This window comes from Lutjanus erythropterus, chromosome 13 (assembly GCF_056507025.1).
Source record: "Lutjanus erythropterus isolate fLutEry1 chromosome 13, fLutEry1.hap2, whole genome shotgun sequence".
Classification (NCBI taxonomy): domain Eukaryota; kingdom Metazoa; phylum Chordata; class Actinopteri; order Lutjaniformes; family Lutjanidae; genus Lutjanus; species Lutjanus erythropterus.
In genome coordinates this window covers 37,323,007-37,344,561 of record NC_139329.1, presented here as the reverse complement: position 1 = coordinate 37,344,561, position 21,555 = coordinate 37,323,007, and the positions used below count along the sequence as shown (strand labels likewise).

At 41.5% G+C, this 21,555-nt stretch overlaps 1 protein-coding gene across 1 annotated transcript in view; it reads right to left on the bottom strand.

The window, feature by feature from the left end:
- Positions 1-4,146: 4,146 nt before the first annotated feature.
- ankrd27 (ankyrin repeat domain 27 (VPS9 domain)) overlaps positions 4,147-21,555 on the bottom strand; it is a 30,093-nt gene continuing 12,684 nt past the window's right edge. The window contains exons 3-28 of the mRNA XM_084733597.1: positions 20,932-21,042; positions 20,516-20,824; positions 19,720-19,779; positions 18,838-18,891; positions 17,726-17,791; positions 17,248-17,324; positions 16,330-16,451; positions 15,357-15,435; positions 14,102-14,234; positions 13,908-14,000; positions 13,285-13,406; positions 12,758-12,840; positions 12,551-12,666; positions 11,533-11,625; positions 11,052-11,249; positions 10,546-10,605; positions 9,834-9,950; positions 8,834-8,878; positions 8,528-8,644; positions 8,250-8,444; positions 6,674-6,793; positions 6,168-6,341; positions 5,916-6,009; positions 5,590-5,665; positions 5,437-5,497; positions 4,147-5,223 (exon numbers count right to left, since the gene is read on the bottom strand). Coding sequence (XP_084589723.1) covers positions 4,675-5,223; positions 5,437-5,497; positions 5,590-5,665; positions 5,916-6,009; positions 6,168-6,341; positions 6,674-6,793; positions 8,250-8,444; positions 8,528-8,644; positions 8,834-8,878; positions 9,834-9,950; positions 10,546-10,605; positions 11,052-11,249; positions 11,533-11,625; positions 12,551-12,666; positions 12,758-12,840; positions 13,285-13,406; positions 13,908-14,000; positions 14,102-14,234; positions 15,357-15,435; positions 16,330-16,451; positions 17,248-17,324; positions 17,726-17,791; positions 18,838-18,891; positions 19,720-19,779; positions 20,516-20,824; positions 20,932-21,042 — 3,324 coding nt within the window. The 3' untranslated portion in view covers positions 4,147-4,674. The remainder of the gene's footprint in view (positions 5,224-5,436; positions 5,498-5,589; positions 5,666-5,915; positions 6,010-6,167; positions 6,342-6,673; positions 6,794-8,249; positions 8,445-8,527; positions 8,645-8,833; positions 8,879-9,833; positions 9,951-10,545; positions 10,606-11,051; positions 11,250-11,532; positions 11,626-12,550; positions 12,667-12,757; positions 12,841-13,284; positions 13,407-13,907; positions 14,001-14,101; positions 14,235-15,356; positions 15,436-16,329; positions 16,452-17,247; positions 17,325-17,725; positions 17,792-18,837; positions 18,892-19,719; positions 19,780-20,515; positions 20,825-20,931; positions 21,043-21,555) is intronic.

Sequence of the window (21,555 nt, the reverse complement as noted above, 5' to 3'; positions counted from 1 at the left end):
GGTGAGTTAGAATAGGCCAACTACAGTGTAAAAACACTAAACAAGTATAAGTCCTGCATAGGAGTACAAGTATTGGCCATCAAAATATCATAATTCAATATCAGAATTGGTAAAACTAAAATGCAACGCTTCTAATAATGCAGTAGTCAAGCAAAAGAAAATCATTTGCCAGCTATTTTGATAATTGGCTAATTGTTTCAGTCTTTTTTCCAGCAAAAGTGTCAAACATTTTCTTAAATTTTAATTTAGTTTTATTTATATTATGCCCTGACAGTGTCACTAAACATGGAAAAAAATTAAACCAAACCTGCCAAATGATTTATGTTCAAGTTTCTTCAGAAAAAAACAAAAAACAGCACAGACGAAAACAATTCGTCTCAATGACAGGTTTATTATTGGTTATTTGGGTGTGAATTAAATAAGGCACATTCACATCATCTTTAAACATCCAAACCTGAAATTAAAAACAGTGGTACAAAAATAATTAAGACTTCTAATTGGGTTTGACATCCTTTCTGCTTAAACGAGACACGGAAACACAAAGACGCTGCTTTGCTGGAGAGTCTGTGAATGTTTCTGTCACTGACTGTATATAATAATAATGATAATAACTTTACACAGTCAGCGGTTTGAAAAACAGATCAAGTGGAGACAAACGGACGGTTAACGTTGTAAAAAAAAAAAAAAAAGCTGATGTAAACACAAAGAACAGAGGGTCAGAGGTCATGGAGGAGAAGTGATCTGTGTGAAGTGGACATGATGTGACATTAGTGTGAACAGTAACACTGATGATGACAGTTATACAGTACTGCAGATGCTTCATTAAGTTGTATTTAATACGATTAAATAGCTTCTAATGTTAAAGGACCAAACTGGTGTTTTTGCTCACGAACTCCTGCATATTTGGCATCTCTGCTGACCAACTGATCGATCCCCCAGGCTGTCGATGGTTTCACTTCATTTCAGTTTGCTGCAGAAATCAACTTGCGAAGACTCGTAACCTGATCGAGATCAGTGGAACCATCAATATTGAATTAAATAAATAATATTTGCTAAAAGTGAGTGACAAATTTGATGAATTTAGACTCAAAATTAAAGTGGCCTTGCAACTGGACCTGGACTTAAAACACCAGTGAGTCATGACTTTTGACTTGAAAATACTTGACACCATCCCCCAAAAATAAATTTGAAACAGTGTGAATTCACTAATCATTAATTTCCCTCCAATCTATGAAAGTAAATGATGATGTGTTTAGGTTTTGGACTGTTGGTTGGACAAAAGAAACAATCTGGAGAAGTTACTTTGGGCTCTTTTTGATATTAAACAGACCAAACAATTCACTGATTAATCATGAAAAAAATTAATCAATAGTTGCAGCCTTATTACATCATGATATAAAAAAAATAATTCCATTGATAAACTGAAATTCAATAAAAAACCTTCGATTTTGCAATATTACACTTGATCAACTTTTCAAACATTTAAAACTAAAATTTCAACTTTAGTCTGCAAGTAAAAAAAAAAAGGCCCAACACACCCACTAATATTCATTTTAAATGGGTATAAATCAGAGGAAAGTAGCAATTTCTCAGATTTTGGGAATTTAACCAGCAAATTGTGGGGAATTCTTGCTTGACTGTGTTTGCATGCGCTCCAGTATCCTGGTTTTGAGTCCTATTCTGGTTCTGATCTTTATCTGGACATGATGTTTGGATGGAAGATGAGAAATCTGGTTATTCACAACTCAGTATCCAGTTTTCTGATCATCTGTGTGCAGGTGTGTCTTCATTTCTCCCTGTCTCAGCCACGATGTGGTTCTGCACCAACAAAGACTGATCAGAAACCAGGATCAGGCGTTCACATGCCGCAGCGTCCTGATACCTGATACCTCACTACTTACAATCAATTATATGAATTGTCCTCCAGTTCTTTTGGCTACTTTTATTTCTTGTCCAACTGAAGTTATTGCTGCGTCACAATGCAGCTACAAGCAGAGACACTATTTAACGCTGACATGTCCCGGCTGGTGCGTTTAGGGACCCTCAGACAGAGCAGTCTCAGCCAGCAGCAGAAAAACAAACTCATTCATGTTGTCATTTTTACCACACATATTTCACCAGTCTTTAAAACTACTTAACCAAACTACTAACTACTTTTTCTGCCAATAAACTCAGCTACATCTTACACACTGGACCTTTAAACTAGTGACTGAATGACATTTTTTTTGTCAGTGTTCTTGAATGCACCATAAAGGACAGATCTGAGGACAACAGACATGTTTTAATGTATATAATTACCGTCTGTCTGATAATTATCTGTTGAGTATATTCTTTAAACATGTCATCTTTGTCTTAACAAAAATGTGTTATAGATTTTGTAATCTATATGTTGGCTGTGCTGCTGCTGTCTTGGTGGAGCTGATATCAAATGTAAGATTTGTAATTAATGGACTAAAAACGCTATTTGATCCTTTGACCTGCTCTCTGTCTGTGGAGGAAACACATGCAGGAGAAGCTGTGCCTCTCTGAACACACAACATCGACAAGGGTCATAAATAAAATAAAATGATCCCAATAAAAACACATTCAACAGGAGCAAGAGCAAATCAACTAAACTGTAAATCATTTTTTAACAGTGAAAACAAGTTCTAGCATTCAAGTAAAACAACAAAAACAGATGAAGTCTGGTGCTCAGATCAGAGCTACAGTCTAGTGGCTTAAAACAAAACCAAAGCAACAACATTCATACAATATGAAACTAAAATAACGTCAGTTTGCATCCCTTTTTCTTTGTGTCAAGGCTAGAAGAAGAAGAAAGTGCTTCAAACTCAGATGAGAGGAGGAGGAGGAGGAGGAGGAGGAGGAGATAAAGGAGCCGCAGAGGCCGAAGATCCCTTCAGACAGAACGAATTTAACTGGGAGAAAGTCTGTTAATGTCACCAACAACATCTGAGCTGTTAAAGTCACAATGAAATGGTATTTTAGTAAATTTCACATTGAAACAGGAGGAGACATAATGCAGGAAATTATTAGAATTAAGTTGTTTTTTAAGGGCCTTGTGATTCTTGTGCACACAAAAATGAGCACAAGTGTCAGAGCTGAAAATGACAAAGTGCTGCAGTACTCTGGCTCAGGCGTGACGCCCCCAAATGTTCACCATGGTTGGGATCAAGTTGCTTGAATCTTCATGACACGTAGAAAAAGGCCTCTTGAAGTCACAACCTCAACCCAACAGGAAGTCAGCCCTTTTGAATTAACTGTGCCATTTCAGTGATTTTTATTTTTTTTCCATTTACATGTATTTGTACTTTAACAAACTCCTCCTGGAGAATCGCTCGGATTGACTTCGAGTTCGGTCGGGGAAATCTAAAGGCCAGGATTTGTTGCACGGTGTGTCTGTGGTGAGGCGCTGAATTTCCATGTTTCACCAAAACTCTGCTGCAAACTTCATGTTTGATTAAAGTCCTGACCTGAAAACATCTACATGCCAATATTGAGTCCTAGTCATAGTGCCACCTACTGGCAACAGGAAATAACATATTCAGATTGAACTGAATTCTCTCCTTTCATGTACGTCTCATGTTACGTTGACCAGGTCAGATCTTGATGATGATGCTTTATTGTGAAGCTTGCAAGCGGTGTTGAATTTTAATATTTCAGAAGTATCCTGACCCCTGATCGTCGCATCTTTTACAAATTTTTTTTTTAATAAGCCGTGGCCTGAAGACAAGTACAGGCCAGCGCTGGAGTGAAAATTCCCATTTAACACTGCCTGCAGCTTTAATTTCTTAATTTCTCTTTTAAAGTTTTAGTTTTGGTGCCAGTTATCTTTGGAGCGACTGACCCCCGTCTGATTTACACTGATGTTCCAAAAGATTCATGATTTTTTTTTTTCATTGATGCTCTGTTTCCTTTAAATTATCAAACAACAGTGTAAATGAACAAGATGTCAGTTAGGCTCTGGTTTTCTGCACATCAACTGATCCACAGTTACTTTAACTACTAAAGATGTGATGTTTTACAGAAACTGAAAGTGATGGGATTCCAAAGTAAAACATTATAAGTGAATGAAAATATATTTTACTGCTGTGAGTAGCTGTCAGCTGTGCTTCAAAAAAATCTGAGAGTAAACCATTAAAGGGACACAGAAAACACAGAAAAACTACATTTTATCATTTCATTGTGACTTTAAAGGGCCAGCACACCCAAATTATGAACACATTTTCTCACTCATATGTCCAGGTGTTGAGATATCCATCTATTGATTTGGACTAATGAAGGTGACCGACAGCTTGGATACTGATTTCAGTGTTTGCAGTAGAGAGACAAGTTCAATCTTGAACCTGGTCAGGAGGAAGGTTTGATCCCTAAACCAAATCTATCAGCATAGTGAGATACCACAAGGGATCAGTGAGAAAATATACTGTTTTGTAAGTTGGGTGAACCGACTACTTTAAATCTTGTTTCTATAGGATTAAAACGGTTGAAATCAGCTGGTCAAAGTCACTCCGCTCAGCTTCATCAGACAATCGACGTCACATCTGATCAGAAACTGTGTGCTTTCTTTTTTCCTTTTGGCAGATGTTTAGTTTTTGGTGTTTGTGTGACGTCTTCACCAACACCAGTCCAGTGCTCCTCTATAAACACTGCACGACTCCTCACATCGTCTCTATTTTAGTCACAGTCTCCGTGATCTGACTCTATACTTGCTTGGTTGGTGTCCCTCTGATCGCCTCCATCGCTCTCGGTTGTGTGTCGAAGGTCAGCAGAGTCTCCGTCTTTACCTTCTGACTGCGAAGCCTCGTTCTCGGTCTGAGTTTGGTCGTCGGATGACTCTAACTGTTCGTTCAGAGGGCAGAGACTCTGGCTGGTGGGGTCGTGTGAAGCAGAGTAATCGGTTGGTGTGTGTGTAGGAGTGGGTTCAGACGGTGCATTAGAGGGCGAGGATGATGGGGTCTCACTCCCGGTGCTGCAGCCGCAAGTGGAGTGCGTTTCAGCGTTGTGTGTATCGTCTGTCAGGTTAATCTCGTGTGGAGTGAGTTCGCTCGTGTTCGGAGTGTGTTCACACCTCTCAGGCTGCTCCACCGTTTGTTCTCCTGAGTCCAGGGTGTGACAGCGACCCAGGGGACGCTCTCTCAGCCGGGGCCCAGCGTCGAGGCTCGCTGCGGGGCTGCTGACCTCCACTGTCTCCCCTCGCCTCAACCTCCTCCTGTCTGGATTCACCTGTGAGGAGAAATTGAGATAAAGTCCTGAACAACAGTCATATTTTTACTCACCGATGGCAGCGAGCTACCATGTAGGGTGCAAGTCTGACCATCGGGAGAAATTTCAGGGTTCGGCGTCTTTCTTAAAGACACTTTGACATGTGGACAGGAGGAGCTGGGGGATCAAACCTGCAGCTTCACTCTGGTCACAGTAAAAATGAGCACAGTGTACCTGGTTCATGGTTGAACACCTTGGGGGAGAACCAGAGGAGCCTTTCTTCATCTGCTGAATCCTGAACCAAAGAACATCCAAACACAGTTAATACAATTACTTCAAGTTTCTTATTTAGGGTTATTTGAGAGGTGAGGTTTGGTGAGAGGCCACCTGCTGATGGACTGGGCTTTCTGTCTCCTGCCGTTGGCGTGATCCTGCAGCCTCAGACGCTGGACGAACGAATGAGCTGCAGAGACGACAAGGAAAATAAAACTATAAACCATTTCATCGGACTCTGGCATGATCTGAATTTTGATGACAAGTTCTGCTAAAGAAAAAAAGAGTGTAACCTGAAGTTAGACAAAACATCTGTTCATAACATGAATATGAAATAAGGCTGAAAATAAATCAGAAAATTCAGGATGGATTAACTGTTTTGTTCTAAAGCTTGAATTAAATAACATCTAGAACAATGAACTAATTCTGATATTTGTTACCCAGAGCTCCTTTGGGCACAGAGAGGAGTTTGATTGGTTCAGCATCAGGAGAAAGTCCAGACGCTTTCTGCAGAGCTCTCAGGATCTCAGTGTTCTGCAGAAGAGAAAGTTGCACTTTAAAAAAAAGGTCCTGATCAAAAAATATCAGTTACCCTTTAAAAGCCACACACTCTTTTAAAGCCCGTTCAGTAAAATGGGCTCCAGTGTCCCCGTAGTGTGTGTGTGTGTGTGTGTGTGTGTGTATTGAACCACCTTGCCGCCCAGTTCGTAGGCGCAGTCCAGTGGCGTCCTCTGCCTCTTGTTCCTGATGCCAGGCGAGGCTCCCCCTTTCAGCAGCAGCTCCACCAGAGCCTGGTGTCCACCCCGTACCGCCTCGTGGAGGGCCGTGTTCCCCTGAAGGTTCACGACATTCACCAACGCATTACTCTGCACACGCACACGCACACGCACGCACACGCGCACACACACACACACACACACACACACACACACACACACCAGTTTGTCTTTAAAAGTCATTTAATATTTTTTAAAAACTGTATCTTCTACTGACTTGGCTGTCATTCAGACAGAGGTGACCTTTATTCAAAAAAACAACAGTGGAATGAAACTAAACTCAAGTACTGAACTTAAGAACAAATTCAAGGTATGAGCACGTTACTTAAGTCTTTACATTTTACTTACACTTACACTGACTGTGACTGCCGGGAAAAAGAGACAGAAAAGAGGATCTAACATAAAGGTGCTCAGGTTTTTACCTGTAACAGGGTGGTGGCCGTCTCCAGGTTTCCACACAGACAGGCGTGTATCAGAGGTGTGTTGCCATAGTGATCCTTCTTGTTCAGTTTGGCGTTGCACTCAAGCAGAAATCTCACCACCTGGAACACACACACACACACACACACACACACACACACACACACACACACACACACACACACACAGTCAGTTCATCAGATGAAATGTGAACTTTCCAGTCAGACTCAGAAATTCAGAAATTCCAATTTAAATTGAACACATCATAGTGCATGACAACTGCATGGAGACGAATCTGGAGAAGACTGGATCCATCAGTCTGTTGGTCACTGTCAAAAAGTGTTTGTATATCATGTCGACATTTCAGTCCATAGTCATTTTTCTATGATCTTTCTTGTTCTCTGCTGCTGCGAGTCTGCATCACTCTCTTTTTTTTTTACCACTTAACGGCTTGTCGTTCACTGTTGATCAAAAACATGAACACGTTCATGAATGATGCTCTTTTATTGCGTTCGTGCACGAGACTGGAATCTGCCATGTACGTAATTTGTAAAGAAACAATCCCACTGCAAATTACCAAGCATCATCCTCTGCGGATCAACATCTGTGATTTTCAGATAACTGAACAAGTAGGAAATTCAATTGCAAATCATAATATGTAGAACTGGCATCAACAGCTATACTGAAGTATAAATCAATGAGAGATGATGAAGGTTAGGAGCAACAAAAAGTTGTCAACGTATTCAGGTACAGCCATAAAACATCTGTTCCTTGATCTAAATGAGCTGCACATGTGTATTTATGCTTGTAACACAAGTAGAAAGTGGATAAAACAACTCTAAACTACATTATAAACCAGCTGCATATGATGCAGAGCCTTGACTTCATATCCAGTGGTTTATGTCACTTTACTTATTCTGTGCAGATGTGCTGCATGAAACACAGATGTAAATCACATGAAGTCTGCTGGTAATACTAGTCGCATACAAATACAGCTTTTGATAATCACAAAATACTTGTTAGTGGATACATTCACTGTTGGTTTGGATCTTCAGTGGAGTTTATATCTTGTAGTTTTTATATCTTCTTTCTGCACTGTTGTCTTTATGCCACAAGGTGGTGCCAGTGAACCTGACAGATGCATGACCCTGACTTCCTCACTGCAGAGAGATGCCAATGTCCTGGTTGACCCACTTCTACATAACACACTATTGTGAAAAACTTTATTATTATCACTAGCATGACAACAGTGTGACTCAGCACTGTTTAATTACAGCGCTGCTTTAGAATCAGTCACTGAGGCTGATTCTGCATCGACTCCAGGATCCACTGAACAGACGTCTGAATAACTTCACACAGTTTTAAAAAAAGCCTGTTTCCAAAGTCACTCCATACGTGCCATTTTCTATATATTCTGTATTCTGTATAAAGAATATTAGCTGATATATTGATCAGTTGAGCACCACTGTAAACAACTGGACCGCCATCAGAAAATATTACTGCTCTGTACGACTGTGACTCAGCATGAGGCTCAGTGACAAACTCCCTCTGTCACTTTGTTGGCAGCTTCCTTCCTACCTGGACGTGGCTGTTCTGGCTCGCCAGGTGAAGTGGTGTGGCACTCTGGTTGGTGCGGGCGTTAACGTTGGCTCCGTGGCGGATCAGCAGGGCGGCAAGCGCCGAGTGGCCGTGCAGGGCGGCCACGTGGAGCGGCGTGAAACCGTCCACGTTGCAGCTGCTGACGCCGAGAGCTCCAGCCTGCAGGACAGACAGCTGCAACACACACAGACGACAGGGAGCGGTCAGATGGACCCGTTCATCTTCTGAACCGTCAACATGTTCCTGTCACATTTTACCTTCTGAGTGGGAGCGCAGTTCGGACACTGACACAGCGGGTGGCAGAGCAGAACCTCGGACCGCAGCTCCCCTTCATCCTCCTCTTCCTCGTCTATCCACTCCAGCAGGTAACGTACCTGAATGCGCACGCACGCACACACACACACACACACACACACACACACACACACACACACACACACACACACACACACACACACACACACACACACACACACACACACACAGCAGTGATGAATGAGCGTACATATAAAGAACAGAGTTCTCAGATGGAGAAAATGTTTCTGTTTTAACTTTGTTCTCACCATCTCCACATCTCCGTCTGCCACAGCACGAAGCAGCTTTTCCACCTGTCAGTCACACACACACACACACACACACACACACACACACACACACACACACACACACACACACAGCATCAGTCACCATGGAAACAGCAGCAGCTGACTGAAATTCACTGAGCTGCTTCTGCCTTACGATCAAATCAAAAGAACAACTATGGTCAGTACTACTGTTTATATTCCAGCTGCGTTTTAAGTGAGTGCAGAGTTTCTGCAAAATTAAATTGCAAATTAAATTTCAGACTTTTTAAGACGTTTTCAAGACCATTATGAACATGGGTGGAACAGATTGTCATTGATCTATGGTCTGTATGGATCACCCTGCACGGTTCAGCCTGCATGTGATCCGTGGACTAAATGAAAGTGTGTGTGTGTGAAACAGTTTTACTTTTGCTGTTACTTTTCAAAGTAATAATTCCCTGAATCTTGATGCAGAGTTGTGGTGAAAACACAGGAAAGATGCAGCTGTGTTTTACTCAGTGCACATCTCACTGTGGTAGCGGAGTCTTAAAAAAAAAGGAAGAATAACTGATTAAACTCTAAACTATGAATGTAATTTAAGACCTATTTCATAACCATGTTGGCAAAAAAGTAGGATAATTAAGTTGGATGATTAATCTCTTTTTAATTAATTTATATTATTTAACCTCTTTATGAAATCTGTAATTCAAATTACATAATGAAAGATCCTTGTCCTTTCTTTAAGGGCCCAACCGGTACTAGATTGATCTGTCAAAATCATATTTGAGACATTTTTAGGCCTAAAATTCAAATGACTGGATTTTAGACTTTTTAATGACTCACAAAAACCCTGGAATACTACTCAAGAGTACTACTGCTGCTACTGATATTACTGCTAGACTAGACTAGACTATTGATGTACACGTTTGCTTTGTTGTTCAATTGATTATAAGGTGAGAAGGTCAGTAGTGTTTGCTTTAGTGTCATGTGGTTCTGTTACCTCTCTGTGTCGGACTCGTTCTCCCTCTGGTTTGACCTCGGAGCCCAGAGAGGAGGTGCTGGAGATGGAGGAGCGACGGCTGCTGCAGTCTGAGGCCAGAGGGGAGCGACTGGGAGACTGAGAGGAAGAGGAGGAAGAGGAAGAGAGGAGACAGTAGAAAGAAAAAGTTTATCAATACAGGTTTTTCCACTCGGCACTTAAAACTGACGGGTGCAAAAACAGCTTTTTGCATTAATGCTAAACATGTAAAAACTACAGTAAGTTCAACACTGAGGAGCAGAGGTCTGATTTAATCTGAAATCTGTCTTCACACAAAGTGTGTTTTCTACGGGAAGCAAAGCCACATGGGATTACTTTGAACTTTTTCTGTGAGACTAAATGGTTTGTTACAGTTTACAAACTGTCTGCTCTATCTGATCCTGACACTCCAATTTTTGCTGTGTTATTAAAAAACACAGTCACTTTCACACACTTTATTAAAACTTTATTATCCCCAGGGATAAATTTGTTTCACAGTAAAACATGATCAGACGTTATATACGTATATTTACATTTTTTTTTATCTATACTCAAGCAGCAAATATTATTGCGACTGTATGATCACCAAATGCAAGAAAGAGTTAAACTCCAGTTAATTTAAATGCATCAGCACCCTTTAACCTCTGAACCTTACAGGCTGTTTGATAGAAACATGAGAGCAGATCAGACTCACGTCGACTCCGCTGCCGGTGCGTTGACGGCCGTTCTGCGTCGACTGCAGCAACATGAGGATCTACAAGAAGATCAAATATACACAAGTATCAGCAACATAATATTACAAGCAGGTGGCTGCTGGAGGAAAATGTTTCAGCATCTGTTTGATTGTTTCAGCTGATCTGAGGTCAGATGAGAGGATCAGTTGGCTGTGTTACCACAAGCCAGCCACTCAAACACCGTCAGTTCTGAGACTGTGGGATTCAAAAGGTCATTATTTTGTGTTTTTAACCCGCAAAACTGCTTTGGAGTCAGAAAGAGGCTTCAGATGACACGAAAGCAAGCCGGTTCTGAATCCTGAGTCTTACCAGCCCAGGTTCCTCAGCACAGAGAACCAGAACTGAATTCATCTTTCACGCTGAACAGTTTGAACAGTTTCATATATTCAGGGACAAACGTCTGAGACATACAGAAACTTTTGGCACAGTAGTTCTAGTTCGTCTCCGTTGCGTGTCTGTTTCTCACCTTGGAGTTGAGTGCACACTGCAGTGGCGAGTCTTTGTTCTTGTTGATGATGTCGGTGCTCGCTCCGTTCTCCAGCAGCACCTGGATGATTCCCTCGTAGCCCCAGCGCGCCGCCATGTGCAGCGCCGTGTCGCCTTTATCGTTCTGCAGGTCCAGGCGGCACGTTTGGATGTCATAGTACACCAATGCCTTCACACACTGACACAAAACACACACCATGACCACGTCACATCACAGACATCTTTACCAACTGACAATTATTTTCTTCTTCATTAATTAATCCAAACAAGTTACAAAAAAATGTCAAAACCAGTTAAAAACACAAAAGTTGGTTATTTCTTGTCAATGTTGAGTTTTGCCTCCACAGGAAAGAGTGGACTAATAATAATAATGATAATAATTCAAGACCTGTCTGTGTGTGTCAAATAAATCTGGGCTAAAGAGGTGGTTACAGTGAAGACAAAGTCAGTGTTTGACTTACGTCCTCATGTCCGTACATGCAGGCGAGGTGCAGCGCCGTGTTGCCGTTGTTGTCTTGAGCGTCCGTGTTGGCTTTGTAATGCAGCAGCAGCAGCTGGAGGACAGAAAGCACAGTATCAAGTTAAATGTATGAAATTATTATTATTTAGCTAATGAAGACTTGTTATATATATGTTATTTATTAACCTGGAAATGGGACCATGCTACTTCCCAGCAGTGTCCCGTATATACCCCCCACCCCAGGATGGGGGGTGGGGTGGCAAAACTGTGTTCTATGGCTTTTATTCTGTATTTGTTCATGTTTTACCAAGGACTTAACCTGAGTCAGACTATACAACAAGAGTAATCATATCACATTCATATATTTTTTTTAATAACGGATTGGCACTTGGTATTGACTGATATGCAAAGTTTAGGTATCGAAATTGTTACTGAGAAGCAGAAACTGGTATTGGAACATCTCTACTTTGGATAAACTAGCAAACAGTTGCTTATTTCCACATCCAGTTGTGGAGCAACATGATCATTCATTTGAGTCGTGTTTGTGTCTGCTGATGAATCTGAGTCTAGTATTAAGTGTCTTTTAGCTCCGTTTTGGTCTCCACCAACTCTTCCGTTAAATATCTGGTTCTTTAGCTGCTAAATGCTCCACTATATTCCCCAGCTCGTCTCTAACCCTGACTGTCTATTGTTGGCTGCTCAGCAGGGGAAGTACAGCTTTTTTTTTTCCCCACATTTTTCTCTGAAAACAACAGAATGAGAGCAGTGAGAGTGAACCTGAACAGTAAAGTTGTGTCCAGACAGATAAACAATGAGTTCAAACTCACAATAAAGCTTCGTAAATTTGAGTGGAGCTGTAGAATAATCTCATAATTTCTGGAGGTTCATCACTACCAGACACACATGATATATAGCTGGTTAAAAAAACATTTCTGCAAATGGAGATATTTTAATGATTCTTCTGTATTATGAAAACACACACAGGTAAATGTGTGTGTGTGTGAGTATTGTGTTTTCACCGTGACTCCCTGGTATCCCCGCTGGCAGGCCAGGTGCAGCGGTGTGAGGGCGTGGTAGTCTGTAGCGTTGACCGGCGCTCCTTTATGCACCAGCAGGTCGATGAGCTGGGACTGACCTGACGCACATCAACATTTTTTTGTAAATTAGGGGTTCTCATCATTAAAGGATCTCATGTTTTATCCCTCTGTGTGTTCACAGCTGCTCACCACAGATGGCAGCGGCGTGCAGCGGGGTGTAGCCTCGGTCGTCTCTGGAGAACGGCGTGACGATGGACGGGTCGTTCAGCCGCCTGCAACAGGAAACAAACAAACAAAAAAAAAAATCTAAGTTACATTACAGCAATAGATCACAGATGATTAAGATGAACAGACAGGAAGAAGTGAAGATGATGAATGACACATTATGTTATTTTTTAGTTCAAGCAATCTCTCAATACTCTGTGTGTGTGTGTGTGTGTGTGTGTGTGTGTGTGTGTGTGTGTGTGTGTGCGCGTGTGTGTGTTGTGGGGTTTTCAAGTGAAGAGAAGTGAAAGAGCAAACAGCGAATCGTTCCTGATTCACAGCTGTGATGCAATAAAAATGAAGAAAAAAGGAGGAAATGAGTAGAAAAGAAGATAGTCATAAGGTTTCCTGTATCATTTTCTGATTTCCAGTAAAACATGACTCTTAGAGCAGCTTCACTGACACACTTTGTTTCCCGTGTGTGTGTTGTGTGTATGTATATGTACACTGACCCAGACAGCTGGAGGTCACAGAGGTCACAGGAGCAGAGGGGATGACACATCCTGACGTCCTCATTACTCTCTCCTTCGCTCAGCAGACGTTCCACCTCCACTTCGTTTCCATTTGCTATGTGCTACAACACACACACACACACACACACACACACACACACAGGAGAAATTCATACCACAGTCATTACTATACGTGCTAACATATCACATAATCTAACCTATAGAATATAATGTGCCAATGCTAAAACACAAAAACAACACGTCAGTTTGCCAATGCTAATGTCTGGCTAACATGCCAACGCAATGGCAGCATTTGTAGTTAGCATTTTGTATAGATAGCATTAGCATATTAGCACGCTAACAATGCAATCAAGTCATAATACCACTCCCATGTTAATACACTAACAGTAAATGCCCAGAATGGCGGGGCGGGAGACTTTTCATTCCATTTCCATTCATTTCAATACACTCTGACTCATTTAGAGCCAACATGTGGGGGCTGTTAGAGGAACATTTAGCCCTAATGATTACTACTACCATCTGGACTTCAGCGTTTTATGATGGTTTGGTAAACCGGTGATGTAGAGATGTAGCTGATGGAGTGGTTCAGTTACTGAGCTCACCTCAAACAGGCAGTGGATGGGCATGGCAGCGCTCTGAGACAGCAGACTCATCCTCTCTTTGAACAGCGCCCTGTCACTCAGCTCACCTGAGCCCTGAGGGGACACAAACAAGAAAACACGGTCGGCCGCTGCTCAGAAACAACACTGGGATGACAGAATCAAATTCCTCTCTTGGACCGATGCGTGTGACTCACAGTGTGTGTGTCCTGCAGCTTCCCCAGGTTGATGTACTCCACCGCAGCCTCGAAGGTGCTCAGACAGTAGCTGAGTTCGTCTTTACTGGAGTGGCTGAAGCAGAAGTTCCTGATGTAGCTCAGGTTGGCCATCCTGAGGACAAACCACAAGATAACGCCATCATTAACTCGTTACACAGCGAGGCAGATGCACTGCTATTTCTTTAACAAGGTTCCCATCACTGGCAGATTAACTGCACACTCAGCAGTTTCTGAGACCAACAGATCTGGTTCAGCTGTTTTACCCTGTCCAGTACCATTAATAGATCATTTTTCTGTAGCTGCGTAAATCAGCTGTGTAACCAATGTTCACTGGGACTGTCTCAGTTTTCTGCAAAAACCTGACTTGATTTGTGTGCAGGAAGGTGCTCCAGCTTCACATCAATAAAATCTACTGACAGAGGGTTTGGTGAAAGTAAATTTATTTATATTAAGTCAGTCAAACCTGACAACCAACCAGGATGCAGCAGACCAGCAGAGGGCAACACACAAGCAGCTATAATGGAGGGTTCTCCAAAAATAATGAAATTTAGATTCAAGAATTATGTTGTTGATGACAGTAGTAAGAATCCAGCAGTGGTATGTAAAGTCTGCAACTCAAAAATCTGTAACACAACAACATCTGACTTCATCCATCACAACAAAACCCCCCAAAAAAGATACATAAACTCAACTCAACCAACTTATCAGGCTGTCAGCAGGCTACAACAGTTTTCATTAATGTTGGTAATAAAACCAAAATTTAGTGTGCACTATATTTTAACTAATTTAAATGTGTAAATCTGCAGAGATCATCAGAATTTTCATGACTTGACTTGTTCGACTAGCAGGGACTTGACTTGCATATTTGTGAAATCCTTGAATACCAAATGAAGGCAAGGTGTAGAGGTGTACACAAGACATTTTAACAAGGCATTTGAACTTATTTTGCAAAAAAAAAAAAACAGACACAATTTATTGAGAGCATTTTATATTGTTTAGAACATGCCTGGAGTGACTGGAGGTGGACATTAAGACTTGAGACTTGCATATGACCTGCGTAAGTGTGAATTGCACCCAACCCTGGTGCAAACAATCCAAAAAAGTATGCTGGACAGACGAATGGAGTGACGTTTCTGGACATTTACGCGTTCCAGAAATGAAAGATCAGCTTCTTTGTTTCCTCTAAACAAACCACTGAGGTCAAAGGTCACAGCAAACCCCACTCCCTGCTCACCAGTTGGGGATTTCCGTCTTCACCAGCAGATAGAGGATGACAGACAGCAGGTCGTCCGCACACACGGCTTCTATACTGACTGCAGAAGAAGACAAACACTCAGTGAAACACCGCAAACACAAGAATAACACATCCAAGTCCTGACGGTGCCGGACACTCACCCTCTGTCCAAACCAAATGACTAAATTGGGCACTCGACAAACATTAATTAGAGGCGGATCGTACCACTCTGCAGACTGACAGCGGGGCCGTTGTGGCTCAATAAGCTGGGATTTCCAAAGCAAACTGGACAAACACATTAGAGACTGACAGAGCACATATTGTCCTGTGTGCTGATCTGATTACACACAGTGAGAGTGTCAGATCAGACCACAGATCATGTGGAGTGCAGTCTGCTTGTGCACAGAGGTGACCGGCTGACGAGACAAAATATCAGCCACACTCCCTCTGTTATGAGGTGAATCCAAGGAAAAGCCCTCAATCATCATAAATAAATAAATGAGGACTAACAACATGAGACCAGCAACTCCCATGTGTTGCGTTTTTGTTAAAAGTCTGGCGGCTTTAAAGCGAGTTCCCTGTCAGAAAGGGTTTTATCTGAAAAGGTCTGTCTCTGTAGGGATCCTTTCCACAATGCTGTCAGACACTTAGAATAAAAATCTGAGTCTGTCAGTAGCAAAACAAGCACTTTTAGTGGATGTACTTTGACAGGCATGTTTCCCTACAAAGATTACGTCGCAGCACATTTTTATGGCTGCTGGCTGAGATTATCTGATGGACCAATTCCAAAACCTTTTGTACTTGTTAGACATTTAGACCTTTGCGTCAGCCTACATAATTCATTCAAGTAAACAAAATAAATTATTAAACTTTCAACTAAATTACATTTATCAGTAGAACATCATGGGGACATCATTATTCTGATCCTGAGCTGGACATTATTCACACACACACACACACGGTCAGTGCATACCGTTGCGTCTGGGGGTCTGGGTGGCGGTCAGGGCGACTCTGCGCAGGCAGAGCAGTTTGAGGAGCGGCGACGTCTGCTGGTTGAGCTGACTCAGCTCTCTCTTTGCACGAGACAAGTTTATACTGCAGAAACACAACAACAGCAGCAGGTTACAGGGGAAATATATACATTTGGAGACAGATTTAAAAGATGTGAGAACAGTCACTAAAATGTGTGTCTGAAAACATCTGAGGTGAGAAACAGGCATTGCAGTAACAGAGACTTGATTGAAATTTGTTCAGCATTGCTTGTGTGACAGTTTGTCTGAGTTTTGTGACTTGCATTGTGCTCAAAATGTTATGTGTGACCGGCGATGCTCCTCTGTCAGTCACTGGATCAATCCGCCCCATAATAAATATGTTGTGACTATAACTGTGACTGATGACCAGAGCCGGGAGGGTGGAGAAGTGATGCGTGAGTCTGGGTTTTTTGTTTTTTTGTCGACTTGTTATGAGAGCCAGTCAGCGCCACCCACTCTGTAAAAATATGCGTTAATCAATGACCCGAAAACCGAGCCGCAAATCAATCTCAACACAACTGTCAGGACTGAGCGCCGCGGTGCTCTCCAAGGGGCCGATCCTGCTGCTGGAGGCAGAGAAGGAAGGATAATCTTTTTAAGGAAAGCTATTTCTGATCTGTTTTTCAGTGTAACATTATCACATAGTAATTTAAGAAGAAGGATGGATTGGAATTTTGGCTCATCAATACTTTTTTAATTCTCAGATGAGTACTTTTAAATGCACCAACACAGTGCAAACACACAAGATAATATTAACAATCTTATCTCTTCTCTAATTTTAACTTTTGACCATTATAACAGCCACCATTAGTGCAGCAGGTGGAAGTGGAACATAAACAGCTGCAGCATGTTGAACTGACCTGAACTCAGGTTTGACTCCCAGGTCTTTCTGCTGCAGGTCCTGCAGACTCCTGCTCGTTTTGTTGAAGGCGGCGTCCTGTTGACAAGCAGCAGAACAGACACAAGATCGGTTCTGTGACATGACTATCACATAAAATCTGAATGCATTACTGACATGATAACATCCATTTTAATTTCATGTAATGGAAAGTTTTCAGCACGGCAAAATGAATGGAAGACAGAAATGAAGAAGAAAAATGTAGAGGTCTGTCATCAGTTGACGTTTGAGCTTTTATGTACTGTACTTTAATTTCTATCAACACTTAACTAATCTTATAGACAACAGTCACAGCTGGTGCCCTTTTAAACTGGATTTCTCCTTATGTGACTGTTATAATAATAACTTTATTTAAATTGTCTTTTGTCACTAGTTTGTTCTTTCATTTGTGAAGGCAGAGTATTACGAGTGTGACAGAGCAGTGTTGAATTCACACCTACCTGGCTGGCTTCAAGCGTTCCCACAAAGTTAAAAATTAAATCATGGACACCATGATGAACATACATCTGGGAAAAGAAGAAAAAACACACGGAGAACATTTTAGTTTACACAACAGCTGAGAGAAAAGCAAAAAGCAAAAGCAGCAGCAGGTTTATGAGCAAAGTAAATAAGAACCAATTGATTTTAATTTGGTGACCCTGCAGGTCAGACTGACAACAAGTGAATTATACTTTGGGCAGGACATAAAACTGCTAAAAGCACTAATTCAAACAACATGTTTGTTTATTTTGGATTTCTTATCAGAGCCTGGAGATGATCCAAAAGCCCAAATAATATCAGCACATCTCTTCCGCTTGTGAGCTTCAGGGTCATTGGCTTCTAGCCCCGACATCAAAGTTCTCGTGTGTTATTTATCGGTTGTGATTCAGTTCTACGTCCTTAGGCCAGAGATGTCCTTGCTTTTAACTGTGGGCTTGCATACACATTCCTCTGCATCTTGTCTGCCTCATGTATCCTGCGTCCTCAGAAATCAACGCAATGCAAATGTGTGTTTAAACAGCAAGTATATCTCTGACCTCAGCTGTTATCAGTATCACAGAAAATCGTACAGATTTCACTGTTTAGTTGGATTACTGCTCTGTAATGAGCTGTCGTATTCAAACCCTTCAGAATTGTAATAAATTTAATTTTGTAACTTGATTTTTATAAGCCAGCCTACTTCCTACATTTATTGAATCAATCACAATACTTGAATGCAACTTGTCACATGAGATGTTTCTTGTTTTTTGCAATTCTGAAAACAAAAATGCAGGAGGTGAAGTAAACAAAGTCAGCTTTTCGTCTGGGACTGAGTGGCTTAAAAGCTGCGGTCACAGCTTTATGATCAGACATGTGTGAGCTTGTTGGACCACTCAGGTGATTATTCTCCTGTAACACAGATCTTTCTTTCAGTGTCGACACTCATGAAAGGTCTCTTATATTTAAAATCCATATTTATGTATCAGTTTTCCATGAAATCTGTTTTAGAAAAACATCTTCTTTAATCCATAAACTCATTCTTCATCACTGAAACCAGAGGGAGTGAAGCTGTAAAAACAGTGAGGGAGGTTACCTCTACTGCCTGTTTGAGAAGAGTCATCTGAAGCTCCTGCTTCGCCAGAAGTTTCTGTAGAAAAACACACTCATCAGACGAGTAAATGCAGAGAAATGCATTAGTCACTGTGCAGGATGTGATGCAACTCCTCCTATTACTGTGATTAGGCAGAAAATTGAGAAAAGGGGGCAGGGGGGTGGTGCATGAAAACAGTTATGACACAGATTATCTTGTTAGACTCCAGAGAGCCTGACAAGACGTTCTCATGCTCTGTGGTGTCATTACTGATGTACACGCTGTTTGTGTTTCAGTTCAGGGTCAGATCGATCATAAAGATGTGTCCTTTACAGCAGTCATGCTCAGAGACTGGGTCAGGACCCACAATGACATGACCTGTTAACTCAGCCTAAATGCATTTATTTTATTAAGTATTAACATGTATACATGCATGCACAAAGATAATATAAGGTGATACGGAAATGGCAGGAAAAATTGTCAGGAATGTTCATTTATGCGCGAATTAACTGTACTAAGATTTAGTGATAAGACTTATTGTGAACTGGGTCGTAATGGTTTGTTATCAGACTGAAACAGCTCCTCCTTTATTCTCACAGACACCAAAACTAAGGATGCATGCTACACAAATACCGTTTGTTTTTGGGGTTAAGCACCTTTTTATTTAAGAACAATAAAAGGGATATCTGAGGCATGTCCTCCTAAAGAAAAGCTGCATTATATTTCTTGAAGTGGGACGTGCCTTCCTGATCAGCTATGCCACGTTCAGTGTAGAAATTCAAGTTTCCAAGAATGCTGCCCCTGATTTAAGACACAGTCCTCATCTTTAACCCAACACCTTTCATTATCTATGTCAGTTCCTCTTGCAGGTCAGCTTCTACTTACCAGGCGAGAGTCTCTCAGCAGACACTGAAGACATTTAGTGTAAAGACCGTTCACCGAGTCCTGTGTGGAGAGAGGACAGGAGGACTGTCAGTTCTGCAGGGAAGCTCTCTGCTGACTCATTCAAAACTTTCATCTTCCACAAGTCTATTTAAATTATTTATTTATCAGGTTATGCTTCCTGCTCAAGGAAAACTATACCCTAAAAAAAATCAATTTTTGAATACATATTTAACATAAGTTTTTGTATAAAAATATAGAAAAATATTTTACACCAGTAGAAACATATAATTTAAAGGACTAGTGTGTATGATTTTGGGTGATTTATTGTGAGAATATGGCAGGAATTGAATATAATATTCATAAGTACATTTTCATTAGTGTATAATGGCCTGAAAATCACAATCACTGTGTTTTTGGTACAACAGAATGAGCCTTTTATATCTACAGTGGGAGCTTAAAAAAAGCTTAAAAAGTTTTTCTTAAAATAAAACAATCTGCATCACACTTTTTTGCCATCACTTCAGCCAAATCAAGTCCTCCATCGATTCAATTTATTGTCAGAATACAATTACAAAAACAAAACAGAACACAAAGATAAAGAGGTTTGCTGCAGGATGGCAAGGAATTAAAAAAGAAAAGAATAAAAAGGATCCATGAAGGAGAGAAGTAGGAAGAAGATGATGGGGGAAGAATGAAAACGGAGAAGGGAAAAGAAGGTGAAGAAGAGGAGGGAAGGACAAAGACGGAAAAAGAATGAAGATGAAAGAGTGTAAGCGAAGAAAAGAATTTGTCCTACGATGTGGTGTCGGAGTCCCTTCCTCTCCTGCTCTTTGAAGGTCTGACAGAAGCCGTGGATGAACTTGTCCAGTTTCTGGGCGTGGCGGCCCAGGAACTCCCTGACGTCCTCAAGGCTCTTCAGGCAGTAGGAGGGGGGCGGGCTGAGCTCGGCCGGGCTCGGGTCCACCTCCACGGGCCTGGAGATGCACAGGATGCTATAGCTCTGCTCCTGGTCGTTGTAGAAGGTTTCATCAAACAGGATGGGGACCGACGCCGGAGCCGGGAAGCCGGATCCCAGCAGGACCTGCCTGTCCTGGATCCTGACCTCCTGCAACACAAAACAAGACCAACACCTCTAGTGAGAAGGCCAGTTTTATGTACCTCTGATGAAGCTAATGCTTTATGAAGTGTATTAGTGTGTCAGACAAGACAAACCTTTCCATCCACAGTCTGGAATCCATCCTCCACAGGCTGCAGAACATAGCTGTCGAACTGAGAGTCTGAGTAGCTGCTGACGGTCAAACTTCCACAACAAGGAACCAGAACCTACAGGTGGCAAACACAGATTTAAACTTACCTGTCCAAACTAAATCAAGTTTCCTGGTTTGTTTCATCATGATTCATGACCTTGCGTTCACTCTGAGCTGCTAAGAGGTGACAGAGCAGCAAATCTTCCCTGTGGCTGGCAGCTTTGACAAGGAACAACAAGAATATCAGATACTGAAGCTGTCTGCTTTGTTAAATGCTGTCAGCAGAGGAAATTGACTGATCCGTAATCCAAACATTTTTAGGTTTGCTGTTGTAAGAAGACACTGATCACCGTTTACAGTAAATGCCAGCGTCCACTTGCAACTCAGAAAAAAAGGCTTCCAGTACATAGAAAGTTAAGTGCTTAAAATAAAAAAACACACACAGATTCTTGGCAATTAAAATCTTTTAATATTAATTTTATGGCTCTTTCAGTGTACTGTGGTGTAGTGGGATGAACTGTAAAAACCACCTTCACCTTAGTGCTCGCTCTTGGTGCGAACTACTGGGTCTATTTTATACAGAGTACAG